We start from the raw sequence: 17560 nt of genomic DNA on the forward strand, positions 1-17560 counted from the left end.
TCTGTGTTTTATACTGTGATCCTACACCATTATATAAATGCTCTCTGAAGTTTTGTTAAGATTTAATTGTTTTCTTTTTATTATAACTGTTTAAATTGTGATTAAATAGTGCTCCATGTTGGTTGTTATTTGCATTTCCCTAAGTGACACTGTACGTTTTTAACATATATGTTTCCTTTTGTACATCCTTGTTTGAGGAATTTCTAATCTGGGTCCATTTTAAAATCAGACTTTTGTTGGGTTTTGCTGCTGAGTTTCCTGCATACTCTGTTAATTTATTGGACGAATAGCTGGAACACATTGTCTCTGCTTTGTGTGTTGATTGTTTCCTCTGCTGTCCAGGAGCTATTTTAGTTGGATATGTTCCATTAGTCTAGTTTAAACATCTGTTGACTATGCTATTAGAGACTATCCCAGAAAAAATTATGTCTAGCCCAATGTACTGGAGTCTCTTTCCTATATTCTGCTGTAGCCAGTTAGATATTAAGATGTATAGGTCTAATTGGACATCAGCTTCCTCCCATTCATTGAAGAGATTTTCCATTCTTCAACATATTCATTCCTACTGACTTTGAAAAAAACTCAGTTTGGTTGTAAATATATGGCTTTGCTCCTGGGTTCTGAGTTTTGTTCCATTTGTGTATGTAATGGATCTTATATTACATTCTTTTGCTTATGGGTCTTTGTAGCGCAATTTAATGTGAATTATTATAGTTCTCCCAACTTTGCTCCTTTTGCTCAAGGTTCTTAGGCTACTTGGACTCTTTCTATAGTTCTATAGTTTTCAGGATGCTTTCAAAACTCTCTGTACAGATGTTCAACCTGTTCCTTTCTATTCCTTCTCAGAACATGGCTGACCTAATCTAGCTACCTGAAAAGCCAAGGAACTGGGAGCAAGGTCCTGCCTGAAGATAGTATAGTGTCATGAAACCCATTCAGGGAAGCAGAAAATGACATCCTATCCCAAGCAGAGGGCCTCAGGAAGTTTATCAACAGCATCCAGAGTTTTGACCTAGAAATAGTTTGGAAACTTGTGTTTACAAGAAACAAGAGAAGCAAGTTCAAGCTCAAATAAGGTATTAGAGGCAGAGACAACACCCCAGTGAACATGATACAAGTGTATGAGTGATGTGTGTAGGCAGCAGTCACCAGTGTCGTGAGCAATAGCACTCAGGCAGTAATTGGACATGGGTCCTTTCTCCCTCAGGGTTGCCAGAGAGGGAGGCAGAGGGTCACCAAGGAGTCCTGTGTGGGAGGCTCTGCTTGGGGTCTCCCACTAGCAAGGCCTATTTTCCCTTTTGAGCTAGGGTAGCTGTCCATGCACTAAGCCTTCTGATGAACTGCCACACTAATATGAGGCAAGCTAGCAGATGGCTTGGCTAAGGTTCCCAATCCTCATGTGACTGACCTAACCTGAATGCTTTCTTGCTCAAGTCAAATCAGGCTCTGGCTTGGTGCTCTGCTGAAGGATCAAATGTGAGGGATGTTAATCTTTGAATAGACTGGAGGCCTGATTAGTGAGTAATATTAATCCTTTACTAGCCTGGAGGCTTGATTTTTTTCTCAAGAGCTGTTTCTCTTCCTCTGGGTTCACAGATAAGAGCCCATTGTCTAAGCTCAGTCACATGAGAACCTTACAGTTGGGCGAGTGTAGGTATCAGATATCACAGAGTTGAGGGCCCCTGAAGCATGTGGGATCCATCTTGACAGTCTGAAGAGGATCTATAATACCACAGAGCAGATGGCACCTCCTTTTCCGGGCCTCAAAAGGGATCTGTCACCTCCTAAAGTCTCTCTCACAATTGGTTTCTCTCTTTCCCTCCCTCTACTTCAAAGAAGATAGGAACAGCATGTCACCTTGTGAACTTTATTACAGGAAGGAGAAAAGATGTCCAGGTTTGCTTTAAAAATAAGCTACAGAAGGAGACTTTGAAGAAGAGATTTAGCTGGATATATGAGGTGACAGGCAGGGAGGGACTGTGTTAGGTTAATTGTACAATAGCTCTTGTGACACACACATGTCCTAATCTTGGTAGAACTAAGATCATGGCCAGTAGTATTACCACCTTAGGCACAAGGTGAGCATACACATTGGAAAGATAAAGAGATGATCTGGAGAAGGAAGCAGAGACTCTTAAAGATGGTCTCAGATTTTGATTCTTAGGAAGGCTCTTGAAACCCAGGAATGCAACACTAGATTATGTAAAAGGAAAAAGAACAGGCATAGCAATAGCTGAGAGGCTAGCTTGGCACTACAATTATCTTAGCTTCATCCCAGTGAAATCATGTTAAATGTCTGATATTTAGAACCATAAGAGCACATGCTTCTGTTGTAATCATGTACGGCATCAGTATAAAGCTCATTCAACGATAGACAAGCAGCAGAAAGGAAAGAAAGAGCCAGAAGAGCAGGCAGGGCTGAAGTCAGGGAGATTATTAAGGTGGAAGCTCAGACGAACATTCAGGTAGGCAGAGAGGAAAGCAAGGGGCAACCCTGGAAGAAGGTAAGGAAGAAAGACTGACAGACAGGGAGGAGGAAGCACGCACACAGGAGGAGAGGAGCAGGGAGGGAAGAAAGAAAGGGGTGCGAGCAGATGGTCTGGGATGAGAGTGAGTGACAGGAAGACAAGATGGCAGGCAGCTTGCCATTGGAGCTATCCTTGTCCTGAGAAGATTATTGGAGCTTTTTGAGACGTAGATGAATCCCATTCTTGGACTTCAACACGAGTCTTGGTATGGGGACCGGGATCCTGGTGGGATCAGGCAGAAGCTCAAAGCGGAGCAGGGTCAGGGCCACAGCCACCTTCAGCTCGTTCATGGCAAACTGTTTGCCAATGCAGTTCCTGGGTCAGAAAGGGACAGTAAAATAAGTGGCTTCAGTTTCTGTCTTGAGCTGTGTAGGCATTGTCCCTGGTGCCCTAGCATAGAACTGGGCATTCAGGGCACTCCTTCATGGGATTCAGCCTGACCCTTTTCCTTGCTAGTCATATGCAGATGCCTCTGCTCTGGGCCCTGACTCTAGCTATCTTAATCTTTCTCAAATAGCCCTCTTTTCTGAGACTGACTCTAATACTGCTTTGAGAGGCAAGGAATCAGCTAGTCTTTGGCTAATTGACTCTCACATTAAGAGTTTCTGATCTGCCAGTGTGGATCCCATTGGATGGGGGAGGGATGGATCACATTCTTAGGACTCGCTGTCTAGGGGAAACGTCTATATGATCCTCACATGGCGTTGGATGCTGATGGAGAAGTTCTTGGAGAACATACTGGATTGGGGATCTTCAAGCTCCTGCCCATCAGCCTCCCCCTCAGTGGTCAGGTTCCCACTCCTCCTCAGTCTACTAGCACCTGCAGCCCTCTAGTTCTATTCCAGGAATGTCCCAGCCTGCTGCCTTCAGTGTCCTGTCCCAGACTTCGAGGGTCCCCCAATCCCTTCTCTTCATATTGACCCCCCCATCCTCACTGTCTGGTGGTATAGTGTCTAGATATCTCAGATGCAGTCACACCTTTGTGAATGAATGACTGCCTCCCCAACTCTTACCTGCCCAGCCCCTACTTTCTGTCTCAGCAAATGTTGTAGAGGCCAAGGAGAGTCTCTCTCTCTCTCTCTCTCTCTCTCTCTCTCTCTCTCTCTCTCTCTCTCTCCTTCTACATGATCAAGGTTCAGAACAATGAGCAGCTAGCCCTCATCCTCCTGCCTGATGTTCCTTTCTTGGACACTCAAGGTACAATTGATGGTTTATTTGAGGCCACAGCATAGTTCATGGCCTAGGACAGTGCCAGGAACGTGGACCATTCTATTAACTTCTCAGTAAGTAAACGAAAGTATCAAAGAAGAAAGAAATGTCTGTTTCACAAAGAGGTGTACACCAGTTTTCTGTTCTTGTTGATGAACCAAAGATAGAACCTATGTCTGTGTTCCTGTCACAGCATAGGACTTGAATAACCGTTTCTGTATGTGAATTTAGCTACCTGATACTCATCTATCCGACCTCATCATTGATCCCTAAGAGGAAGCGTTCACGCCTAGGTAAACTCATTCTAGATAAACAATATGCTTACAGCCTGTTCTGTGCAAACTGATTTTGCATAACAGAAGCCACAGAATTGTGGAAGCAGAAAAGCCTTCTTCTTTTCATTATTTCTTTGGCAATCCACATTCCACAAGAGGATTCGTCCTCCAGCCTTCATTTATTTTCACAGCATCTCTCTGGACTGTAACCTTTGAATTCAACAGCTATTTCAGGAATGTTTGTTAGTGTGCACACTAGTATATGTTATAGACAGGTCAGGCCTAATGTACTATCACCATTTTTCAAATTGGCTAAGTGGATCATAGCCCTACAATGTAAAATCCTTCTCCAAATTTTGCTCATTGGGAAACTCAATATACTAATAGGCAGTGAAAATTTTGTTGAGTTAGAAATCAAAATTGTATAAGGACAATTCATTGGTATCCATCCATCCACAGTGGGTTCTGTACTTTTCTAAAAGTGGCTCCAAAATAATTCTAGAAGCATGAAAATTTTTTCTATTCATTGTTGTGACTGATTGGTGAATTAAACAGAAATGGTAAAATTAGTAGAGAATGGTGGGGACATACATACATCCTTTAAGATATTTGGCAGTTGAGGAAAACAAATGCCTGAGAGTCAGTTTACATGGGAAACCACAAGTATGAACATTCATATTCTAGAAATAGTGAAAATGTCAACATATAGTGAAATTTGAAACACACACTGACACAAACTTATATGGCTTTGGGGAAAAATAGTCTGCCCAAAGAAACCCATGTTGCCTCCTTAAATACCAACTCTTTGGGTGGGCACAGAGAATGCATTCCACCCACAAATACCTGAAATGTCACATAGAAGCCCAGGCAATCACAAATGCTAGATATATACCCTTTTCTCCACTCATTACACACAGCTGGACACCTCACCTTGCTCCTCCTGAGAAGGGCAGAAATGAGTGACTGTGTCGGGAAGATTCCGGTGCAAATCGAGAGGGGTCAAACACCTGCAGTGAGAATACCAGGTCCAAGGCAGATAAGAGTCAAACTTCTGCTTTCAACTCATAAGGGAACCAAATATCCAGAAGTGAGAACAGTGGTAGGTACTTGAGATACCTTCCCCTGACCTTTTCCCATTGCTCCTTATACCTCTGGGTTTGGCCACACAGTTGGGTTGTGATGGAGGCCGTAAAAGGAGAGCAGGACTGAGATACCTGTGGGATTAGTAGTATAAAGAGAGACTGGTTATGTTAATGGGGTAGGGCACTCGTTCCCTTATTCAGCAGAGAACTTGCACACACAAATGGCCCTCATGCTAGAAATCACCACTTTGATCATAGGAAAGGAGGGTGACCTTGTCAAAGCACTGAGCATAGGTTAGTTGCCAAAAGCCATGAACCCAGGTGTAAGAACAAGAAAGCATCTGAGAATCACTATTATATCAATGGAACTGATAACTCTCATCAAATATTTTCCATTACCCTTTGCCACACTCAACATTCACAAGCAACCTCCAAAAATGCACTATTGTATGCCTATTTTTCAGATGAGATTCTGGAGTCTCAGCAAGACTGATAATCTTTTCTTGTCCACACAACTTCAGTATGGCAGAGAGGGAAATCATACCCAATGATAAGTGATTCAATAGTTGTATTTCTACCATGATGCAGGACTAAGATCAACTGAACTCTTCCATCAGCTTGAGGAATCCTCAGTGAACTACATTTCATTCATGACTTGGGAGTTCCTGAACTTTCTCATTTGCGTTCATCCATAGAAGGAAACACATCTTTCCCAGGATTTACTGATTTCTCTTTTGTATCAAGTAATAATTTAACAATTAACGCCTAAATGCTGAAATTCGATATAGAGGTTGGCTTTTATTTACTGAGATTTTGCTGAATTCTAACTGTATGTAAAGAAATTCACACAGTACATTCTAACTTAAAGTAAAAGTCCCTTCATCACTACTGATAAAGAATGGGAGAGCTGTTAGACTTCAAAAATAAGATTGTTTCTAATCTGAATTTAAAATATTTTTACATTATAAAACCTACAAAAGAAAAAAAAGAAACAAGGAATTCCCATTCTTCTTTACCTCAGCTGAATTGATCTGGGAAACTCATACCTTTGGGTAAAGAGCGACCATCTGGGAAGGTGATAGGTGTACTGAGCTCTCTGCTCACACCTGGTACCGGTGGGTAGAGCCTCATGGCTTCCTTGATGCACATGGTGGTGTAGGACATCTGGTCCAGGTGATCCCTGAAATGAGTTTCATTTGAAAGTCATACAAAGCTGGTCCAACTAGGAGCTCCCATTACCAGAAGACAGGAATCTCTTCTATCCTGAGCTCCCACTCACCAGGTGAGAGAAGCTCCATCTCCTAGAAGACTCTGGACCTCCTCCCTGCATCTCTGCTGATGTTCAGGGTGAGTGGCCAGAGCATAGAAGATCCAGGAGACTCCACTGGCTGTGGTGTCATGGCCCTCAAACATGAACGTGTCCACCTCAGCACGTATGTCCTTGTCAGATAAGATGCTTCCATTTTCCATCTGGAGAAGGCCACAGATGAAAGAGTAATGTTTGTTCATCACTCTTGTGGTTCTAGGTCAAGTCTCAAACTGCTCATCAGGTTTCACATACTCACTCTGGCAAACAGGAGGATGTCCAGAAAATCCAATCGCCTTTTCTTCTTAGCCTTTTCCAGCTCTCCCTCATCTCGAAGCTGAGCCTTTCTTGATTTGATCACTTGGTCTATCCAAGGACATTAGTTACTATAATGAGTTGAGAATATAGCTTCCAAGATGACCATGTACCCTCTTTCTCAACCTCTATTTCCCCCAGAGGCCAGGGTGTATATGGTCAAAGGTTGGGTAAGATGTGAGAGTCTATCACATCTGACAGACATCAGGCTGACCCTTGGGATAACAACTGGAGATCTTTTTGAATGCTGTTTGGATTTATTTCATTTAATATTACCAATGTGATGCCACTGAGTGTCATCTAGAACCCTACATCTTAGCTTCCTTGTACTAAGAAAGTACCCAACATGAACTCATCTTAAATCCTTCAGAGGACCAAAGGTCCTAGTCCTGGCTCTGCCACTAGGATCATGGTTAGCCTCTTTAGACTGAACCTTGTAAAATAGCAGAGAGAAAAGAAATAAACAGAACCTGTGTGATCATGGGCAAGTCGGTAGGCACTGATGGCCTGGCGGCCATTAGAGGACAGACTGTAGATGGTGTCATTCTGGTGAAAGATGTTCCTCACACGGAAAAAAAAGAGATTGTTCAGGTCCCCAACTGCTTGGATATAGGACTGGTATTTTCTGTGAACACAATGACAAAAGGAGATATGACCCAGAGGCAGAGTGGTGATTTCCTAATTTGGACAGAGATAACCCTAGGACTCATGTTGCTTCTGTCTTATACCCTTGTAACCACAATGTCTTCAGAAGATTGCATGGCCATTCAGGCTTCCACCTGTCTGGGAATCCATGGTACATCTGAGGCAGATTAGTGCCTAATCTTGAGTTAGAGTTTCACCTAGTTTCTTACTGTATAAGGAATGATCCTGTGCTTTGTGAATGTTAATATCTAAGATGTTCTATCTGCCTCTCAGATGAGGCCACATTAGTTGACAAGATCAAAGACCGTATAGTTCAGACATATTACTCACTTATCCAACTGGACACTACCCTCGTGGCTGAAGGCACACTTCATGATGGTGTCCAAGGTCATCAAGGAGATGTGTTGAAAGATCTCCAGGGTAGAATCCTGGCCAACAATCTGTTCCCATTTATCCTATAATAGAAGTAGATATCTGACCCCAAGTCTCCAAGAAGGGTGGTGCTAACTAGACCAGACTCATTCACTGAATTTCTGGATACTATTGTCTAACTCCCTGTTCTAGATGTTGCAATGGTTGATTTCCACTGTCAACTTGGTTGGATTAAGAAACACCAAGGGGACTGCCTGGGAACTCACAGGACACTCCAGCCAGGGAAGCAGGTAGGCTAATTGCTGACCTGTACTCTCCTTCTGCTCCTCCAAATTAATCCTGCAGTGCTACAACAAAACACCTCCTGCAGTCTCCCTTCTCCTCTGCTACCAGCTCCAGTGAATCCCCTAGATCTTCCCTTCCTAAACTCCCTCCCCAACTGCAGCTTTATCCTATTCCCCAACCCCAAGAGGAACCCACTGGCCACTCTAACCAGGGGAGCAAGTATGCTAGCTGCAGATCTTTGCCCCTTCTTCCATTCCCCCAAGTCAAATCACTCAGTTTTAAGCCCAGCTCTAAGGAGACATACTGCTATGACCTCTCCTCACTCTCTACCCCCATTCCCAGGAGACTAACTAAGCAGATCCTGGTGGAACACCTGCTTTCTTCCCCCTTGTGAAACTCCTCCATCATTCCCAGATCATCACCCTTCCTAAATCCCAGTAACCAGAAACAGATTTTACCCGGAGCCCCAGTGCTCACACCTGTCAGGACATGGAATATTTTCTTAAAGGTAAAACACAGTCACCACATGCTCCTAAGACCCATAGAGGAAATATAAACTAATGAATAAAACACCTACTCCACAAAGACAAGAGCAGATATCATCATTCAGAATTACAGTCTTCCCAATCCCAGATGCCGAGACACCAGAGTAAAAACACAGTCAACAACAGCCAGGACAATGTCTCACTAGAGCCCAGCAATACCACCATCACAGCAGGCCCCGAATATTCCAATATAGTTGAAGCACAAGTATAAGACCATAAAACATCCTTTATGAATATGATTTGTTTCCTTAAAAAGGAAACAAATAAATTCCTTAAAGAAATCTATGAAAACACAAACAATGGAAGGAAATGAACAAAACTAATAACGTCCTGAGAATGGAAATAGAATCAATAAAGAAAACCTAGACTGAGAGAAGTGTGGAAATGAAAATTTTAGAAACTTGAACAGGAACCAGAGAGGTACTACAGAGTACAAAGGATGGAAGAAAGAATCTCAGGCACTGAAGACACAATAGAAGAAATGGATATATTGGTCAAAGAAAATGTTAAATCTAAAAAGTTCTTAGTACGAAGCTTCCAAGAAATCTGGGACACTATGACAAGTCCAAATTTAAATAATATGAATAGGTGAAGGAGAAAAAAATGTAAGTCAAAGTCACAGACTATATTTTCAACAAAATCACAGAAGAAAATTTCTCTAACCTAAAAAGGGAGATGTCTATCAAAGTTCAAGAAACACACATATTATCAAATAGGCTGGACTGGAAAAGAAAGCCCCCTTGGCACATAATAATCAAAATAATAGACATACAAAGCAAAGAAAGGTTATTAAACCTTATTAAAAGGAAACCAAATAACATATAAAGGCAGACCTATTAGAATAACATCTGACTTCTCAATGGAGACCCAAAAAACCAGAAGAGCCTAAACAGATATGCTGCAGACTCTGAAAGACCAATAATGCCAACCTAGAATACTATACCAAGCAAAACTTCCAATCACCAAAGATGGAGAAAATAAGATATTCCATGGTAAAAAAAAAACATTTTTTCTGCAAATCCAGCCCTACAGAAGGTAATAGAAGGTAAACTCCAACCTAAAGAGGTTAACTGCACCTCTCCCCTCAAGAAAAACCTACAGGGAATAAGTAATCACAGTCCAGCAAAATCAAAAAGGGGGAAACAGACACACAGACACACACACCACCAACACCAACACCACCAACAGCAACAGCAGCAGCAAAATACCAGGAATTTAAAAAAATCACAGGTCAATGTTATCTCTCAACATCACTGTCTGAATTCCTCAACAAAAAGACTAACATAATTATGCAAAAACAGGATCTTTCTGCTGAATCCAAGAAACAAACTTTAACACCAAGGAATGACATCACCTCAGGGTAAAGGGTTGGAAAAAGATATTCCAAGCAAATATACCTAAGAAACAAGCTGGTGTAGTTGTTTTAATATCTGACATAAAATTCAAACCACAAATCAGTAGCCCTACTATATATTGACAATAAATGCTCTGAGAAAGAAATCAGAGAAACATCACCCTCTATGGCAAAAGACACAGTCAGCAAGACAAAATAGCAGCCCACAGAATGGGAAAAGATATTCACCAACCCCACATCTAGCAGAGGGCTGATTTCCAAAATATACAATGAACTCAAGAAGCTAGCCACCAAAACACCAAACAATCCAATTAAAAAGTTGGGTGTAGGACTAAATAGAGAATTCTCAATAGAGGAATCTAAAATGGCTGAAAGACACTTAAGAAAGTGGTTAACATCCTTAGCCATGAGAGAAATGTAACTCAAAACAACTCTGAGATACCATTTTACACTGACCAGAATGGCTAAAATCAAAAACACCAATGACAGTCTATGCTGAATTGGATGTGGAGAAAGAGGAACACTCCTCCATTGCTGGTGGGAGTACAAACATGTACAAACACTTTGGAAATCAGTATAGTGGTGTCTCAGGAAAATGGGAATCAGTCTCCCTCAAGATCCAGCAATTCCTCTCCTGGGCATATACCCAAAGAATGCACATTCATACAACAAGGACATATGTTGAACTATGTTCATAGCAGCGTTGTTTGTAATAGCCAGAACCTGGAAGCAACCTAGATGCCCCTCAACTGAAGAATGGAAAGAGAAAATGTGGTACATTTACACAATGAAGTACTACTCAGCAGGGGAAAAAACAATTGAACTTCAAATTCTCAGACAAATGGATGGAACTAGAAGAAACCATCCTGAGTGAGGTAACCCAGTCACAAAAAGACAAACATGGTATGTACTCACTCATATATGGATTTTAGACATAGAGCAAAGGATTACCAGCCTACAATCCACACCGCCAGAGGAGCTAGGAAACAAGGAGAAGCCCAAGAATGAATGCATGGTTCCCCGAAGAAGGGGAGGGGGACAAGAACCTCTGAGCAAAATGGGAGCACGGGGAGGGGGGGAGGGAGGTGAGAAGGGAAGGGGGAGAAGGGGAAAGGGAAGAACAGGAGGACTGAGACAGGGGTGGAATAGAGGAGGACAAGAAGGAGATGCCTTGATAGAGGGAGCTAGTACAGGTTTGGAGAGAGGTCTGGCATAGGGGGAATATTAGGAGATCCACAGGGATGACACCAACTAAGAATCTAAGCAGTGGTGGAGAGGCTGCCTTTGATGCCCTTCCCCTATAATGAGATTGATGGTACCTTGGTTACCATTCCTAGAGCCTTCACCCAGTAGCTGATCGAAGCAGAAACAGGCACCCACAGGTAAAAACACTGACCCATACTCCCGGAATCCAGTTGCAGAGAAGGAGGAGAGATGAGCAAGAGAGCCAAGATGGTGCTGGAGAAACCCGCAGAAACAGTTGACCTGACCTAATGAGAGCACGCAGACTCTAGTTGTAAATCGGGGGAACCAGCACTGAACTGAACCAAGCCCTCTGAATGTGGGTGCCAGCTAGGAGGCCAAGGCATATGGGACCTCTAACAGTGGAGCCAATGTTTATCCCTAGATCACAAATGGACTTTGGAGGCCTATTCCCTATGGAGGGATACTACTGCAGCCCAAATACGGGAAGGAGGGCCTGGGCCCTCCCCCAAATGATGTGATGGACTTTGATGACCCTTTGTGGAGGGGCTCACTATCCCTGGGGAGTGAGAGGGGGTGGGTTGGGGGTCAGAAGGAAGCATGGGAGGATGGGAGGGTGAGGGAATGGGGAACTCATAACGATATTCTGCTATGCTCATAGATGAGTGCCAGTTCACCCACTTTCAGAGCAGCTTTCTCCATCAACATATGGGAAGAAATATAGAGACCCACAGCTATACATTATTCAGAGAGACCTTTAAACACTTATCCTTAAATGGGATATTTCCATCAAACCTCCCTCCTCAGAGCTCAGGGTACCCCACAGAAGAGGAAGCAGAAAAAGTGTAAGAGTCAGAGGGGATGGAGTATACCAAGAAAACAAGGCCCTCTAAATCAACATGAACAAAGCTAATATGAACTCACAGTGACAGAAGCAACATGCACTGGCATGCATGGGTGTATACCAGGTCCTCTGAGTATTTATTATGGTTTCCAGTTGGGTGTTGTTTTATGAGATTCCTGAGTGTGTAAATAAGTGGGTCTCTGATTCTTGTGCCTTCTCTTGGGCCCCTTTTCTTCTGTTGGTTTGTTTTGTCCACCTTCCATGTGATAGCTTTTATTTTAGCTTTTCGTGTTTTATTTTGTTATATATTTAAAAGAATAGGTGAATGAATGAATGAAAAACAGCCACTAGGGTAAAGGTTAACAGCTGTCATTTATATCTTCTGGGAGAGGAAAAAAAATCAGTTTTCTCCAATGGAATGATACTGGGTATAACAATCACTTCAGGGCAGGTCTCATGTGTGCTTTTATTTGGCTATAATTTGATTTTTTTCTTTCCAGGTGGTATTTTATTTTGTTTTCTTGATTTTGGGGGTTTTTGTTGATATTGTATTGTGTTTTTGTTTGATTTTATATAACTTGAAGTTGGGAGTATGAAAGGTGATATGATCTGGAAGGACTTTGGGGAGAGGAAGAATTTTATTAAAATCTATTTAAATTTAAAAATTGCTTTAAATAATAAAATATAATAAAAATAAATATATTTTAGGTTCCACCATTGAAGCACACCTTTGAGTATCTCTGTATAGACATTTGTAGAATTGACATAGGGTGTAAGAATTTTCATGAATGAGAACATGGTCATTCCATGACTAAACAGAAAAGGGACAAAGGAGAAAGTTAAGGAAGTGTTGGTATTTCTCTTTCTCTGTTTCTGGTTGGGATCATGAAACAACCATCCATTCTGTCTCCACCACGGTGGATTGTATCCTCTGAACTGTGAGACAAAATAAACCCTCCCTCCCTTTGACAGCTTCTTCTCGGGTCTTTAATCTCATCAATAACAGAAATAGCTAACATAGACAACTTTTATAAAACTGTGAAAAAAATATTTGTAGTCTGATAACTAATTTCTCAGTGGAAAATTAAACATATTTTCACTTTTAATTTTATGAATCAATTACAACCTTTCAGTTGATAAAGAGGACCCCAAGGAACCCTTCATTTTTCTGACAGATGAATGAAATGTGAAAGAAATAATGGAAACTCACATATGATAATAAAATAGTCAAGGAAAAGAAAGCCCATGGACCTGCACATGTGTTCCTAATGGGAATCATCTCGGTCTTTAAGTCTTTTTCATTCATCAAATGTTCAACGAGCACTTCTCCCCACCTCTCCAGTCCCCACCTCTCCCCTCCCATCTCCTTTCCTCTCCTCCTTTCTCCTCCCCCTCCCCTCCCCTCCCCTCCTCCCCCCTTCCCTCCCCTCTCCTCTCCTCTCCTCCCCACACCTAGATCCTTTATGCATTGACTTTTGAGGAAGCTATTTCACGTGATAAATTGAGTGTTATTCCATGTCACTGTGTCTGCTGGTTAAAGAGCAGAGTCTGAGTATGTGCTATGAGTGGGTATGTAGACATGAGAGTGAAAGGAGTGTGGAAGAGGGAGACAGGGAACAAAAGAGAGAGGCACGCATCTGGAAAAGACTCACCAGCATTACATGAACAGAATCCGCCATGGTTTTCACATAAGGCTTCAGGATATCATAGTGGAAAGCTGGAGTCAACATTCGTCGGTGTTGGAACCATGTCTCTCCATTCAACAGAAGCAAACCATACCCTGGACAGAGATTTTGTGTAAATGAGTGTATGAGCAATGGGATTAGAAGTAGGGGCAATTTGGAGAGACAAACTCAAGTGGAGAGTAACTACAGATAGTATTTATATTGTTGAACATACCAATCCAAGGAGCTAGAAATCTGTAGGAACCATGAGCTTTTGGGTCTGAAAAAAAAGGTGATGCATTAGTTAGAAACAAAGAAAGATGAAGTGGCCTGAGACAGCTACAGATAAGACCAGAAAACACCATGAAATCTTGATAACTGTCTATTGGCAGTTTGCCTCATGCTGCCTTCCACTGTCTCCCATCCCCTTCTTGACACTTTGGCTTAGAGAAGCAACCTCCATACGCCAGAAGCTAAATATCCCAAGGATTAGAATGGTGACTTAGCAAGAAACATAGATTATTATGTCCCCAACCCCAAGGAAAAATACAACCGTGGTTTAACCGCAACTGCTAATAGTTTAGTAATCCACAATAAAGAACAAAACAATTAGCAGATTCAAACCCAAGTCACTATAGATATGAAATATATTTTATATACAACTGACCACCCCAATTTAGTTCAAAAATGGTAAATAAATTGAACTCACACTGCTATTTTAATGTTGCAGTGTTAAGTACCAAGAAAATATTAAGTAAGTATTGCTGACTATATGCAAGGTTGTGACCAGGACAAATGAAAGGTACTGTTTAGGCATTTGTAACTGAATTGTCATTTCTTTCTGCAACTTCACAGACCTAGACATAATCCCAGAATGAAAGATCCACAATGGTGATGGAGTTTCATCCTCACCTGATCTCCCCAGAATCACTTTCATGTAGTCAGGGTCATACACCTGGAAGCGCACTTTAGTCCCCCAGAGCCAATGTGGGCAGGCACTTGGGAAATTCTTTACCCGTGTTAGAATATCTTGAAGCTCCTGGTCCTTGGGGACCTGATATCAGTAGAAAGATGAATCACTAAAAATACTTTGTGATACATGTGATGACAACACTTGGGAGGCTGAAGTCAGAGAGGACCTCTGTTGGTATGAAGCCAATATAGACTACAAAGTGAGTCCCAGGCCACCAGGCTGGTCTACCTTGCAAGACACTGTCAAAAAAAATAACAAAAAAAACTAACTAACAAAACCTCAAGAGTAAAATAAAAAGAAACCTTCTGTAGTTCTTGGTCCTAAATAAAGGGCAGAACAACTTCAGGGACATGGTTAAGATGAGTCAACAAAACCTAAGATTGGGGCCCAGCTTGATGGCCTGTCTGTGCTTTCCTCAAGACCTTTGCTTTCTCCCTTGATCTTAACTGGATGCTGTGGTCCTGTTAGAAGAAGCTGTATTCCCCAGAAGCTTTCCCTATAACCTCAACTCTGATTCATATTCCAAATACTCTATCTCCTCTTAAATGTGGTCAATATGCAACCCTTCCCACATGCCTCTCTCTGCAACCTTTTACTTAGTTCTGTGCCTGTTCTGACAGAGGCAACAGAGGCTCTCCCAGACCCTAAGCTAATTTTTCTCTCCTTTCTGAAAGACAGTATGCTTGTGCCAGGCCCTTGATTGGGCATTGAGGTATAGTGTGCTTAGCAACATGGAGCACACACTACAGCATGTGCAGGAGGAGAATCCATAAATAAATGAACTTTGAATAATAGCACATCTCTAGCAATGGCCCTCACATCTGCAAAACAACTTTCCTGACCCTTAGGATTTAAACCTATAACTAATTTACCCAATCATCTCCTTCAATATTAGGTAAACCTATATGGTAAGTTGCTTCCCCAATAGCAAAGTGAGTTCCTTTATCATACACGGCACCACCTGTGATTGTTGTCTGTTGTTACCATGCATGAGACAGATTCCACCACACTAATGGTAGCCATGTTCTCAAACAAGCTTTGTGCTAGGAGGAGGAGATGAAGAGAAACTGGGGCAGGGAACCACCAAGAATTCCAGCTTTTCGAGAACTGGTGAGGCTGCGGGAGTTACTCAGCCTGGAAAGGAAAGGGCTTAGGAAGGACCAACAACAACCTCCCAAGTCTAGGACTCTCAAAACAGATGTTTGATCTGTAGCAGAGCCAACAAAAGTAAGACAAGGTTCTTTTAAGCAGCGAGTCCCTGTTGCTAAAGTGAGCACGACCTCAGATGTGTCCCATTTTGAGCAGAATGCCCCATGAAGGACCTATGTTTGTTTTATAGCAAGCTCTGATTTGTAAATTTGATGGCTATTCTCTGAGACCCCTATCCTCCCTGCTCCCCCACCTGCCTTTCCCTTCCCTTCATACCTTGTGTCCAAAGAACCAGTGGGAAGGTGGTGATGGGAACTGCTGAGTATTTTTAAGTAGCCATTGCCTGTGAATATAGAACTGGACCATCTTGAAGAGCAGCAGGAGCAGGCTGAGAACACAGGCTACTTGGAGGAAGCCAGAGATGCTTCCTGGAAATCTGGTGAAGCTCAGAGTAGAGACACTCATGATACAACAGCTTCTGGAACACTGACTGTCCCTCAATTTCACTGAACACTCTCAAATCTACGAGTCCCAAGAAGACTGCCCCACCTACTGGTGGGAGGGGATGGGTGTGAGCAGAGCTTTATTTCAAGACCAGAGTTGATCAACCTGAACAACCACTTTGGGAAATGAAAGACATATCAAGTGACAGTGGCTAAATGTCACTTTATCCACATAGCTCACAAATATTTGTGGAAGAGATGCAAAAAGAACAGGTGAAGGCTAACAGCAAGGAGTCCATGGTTTACTTTACCAAAAGTTCATTAGAAGTGGCTGTTCACACCAAATAGAGTGGATCACAAAAAAAGGCCCCTTGCCACATAATAATCAAGACCCCAAATATACCGAATAAAGAAAGAATATTAAGAGCAGCTAAGGAAAAAGGCCAAGTAACATATAATGGCAGACCTATCAGAATTACACATGACTTCTCCATGGAAACTCTGAAAGCCAGAAGGTCCTGGATAGATAGTCTACCAACATTAAGAGACTATGGATGCCAGCCCAGACTACTATAACCGGCAAAGCTCTCAATCACTATAGATGGAAAAAACAAGATATTCCATGACAAAACTAGATTCAAGCAATACGTATCCACTAACCCAGCCCTACAGAAAGTTTTGGAAGGAAAACTCCAACCCAAGGAAGTTAACTACAAGCAGAAAAACATTGGCATTAGAGGATCCCTCTCTACCAACAGCCAAAAGAACAAAGGCGTGAAATTCCACACATAATTCCACCAACAACAACCATTGCAAATTGAAGAAGAATGAAAAATCAATGGTCATTAATATCCCTCAACATTAATGGCCTTAACTCACCCATAAAAAGACACAGGCTAGCAGAATGGATTCTGCTGCATACAAGAAACACATCTCACCATCAAAGACAGATATTACCTGAGAGTTAAAGGTTGGGGGAAAATCTTCCAATCAAATGGACCCAAGAAACAATCACGGGTAGCAATCCTAATATCTAACAAACTAGACTGTAAAATAAAATCAATCAAAAGAGATGAAGGAGGTGCTGGCATAACTGGAGACTGGCATGTAGAAGAATGCCGATCGACCCATGTTTATTGCCATGCACAAAACTTAAATCAAAATGGATCAAAGACCTCAACATAAATCCAGCCACACTGAACCTCTTAGAAGAGAAAGTGGGTGGTACCCTTGAACGAATTGGTACAGGAGACAGCTTCCTGAACATAACACCACTAGCACAGACATTGAGATCAACAATTAATAAATGGGACCTACTGAAACTGAGAAGCTTCTGTAAGGCAAAGGACACAGTCAGCAAGACAAAAA

General features: G+C 42.1%; 1 protein-coding gene across 1 annotated transcript; it reads right to left on the minus strand.

Annotated features, from left to right (window-relative positions):
- Positions 1-1853: 1853 nt before the first annotated feature.
- On the minus strand, positions 1854-16280 carry LOC101823194 (cytochrome P450 4A12B). Its single transcript, XM_005072088.4, has 12 exons — positions 16026-16280; positions 14540-14681; positions 13863-13907; positions 13616-13743; positions 7691-7815; positions 7186-7340; positions 6660-6766; positions 6374-6564; positions 6141-6274; positions 5162-5226; positions 4943-5019; positions 1854-2843 (listed from the first exon to the last, which is right to left on the minus strand). The coding sequence occupies exons 1-12, from the start codon at positions 16212-16214 to the stop codon at positions 2675-2677; spliced, it is 1527 nt and encodes a 508-aa protein (XP_005072145.1). The 5' UTR covers positions 16215-16280; the 3' UTR covers positions 1854-2674.
- Positions 16281-17560: the final 1280 nt, after the last annotated feature.

The sequence above is a fragment of the Mesocricetus auratus genome, unplaced genomic scaffold (assembly GCF_017639785.1).
Source record: "Mesocricetus auratus isolate SY011 unplaced genomic scaffold, BCM_Maur_2.0 Super-Scaffold_100014, whole genome shotgun sequence".
Taxonomy (NCBI): domain Eukaryota; kingdom Metazoa; phylum Chordata; class Mammalia; order Rodentia; family Cricetidae; genus Mesocricetus; species Mesocricetus auratus.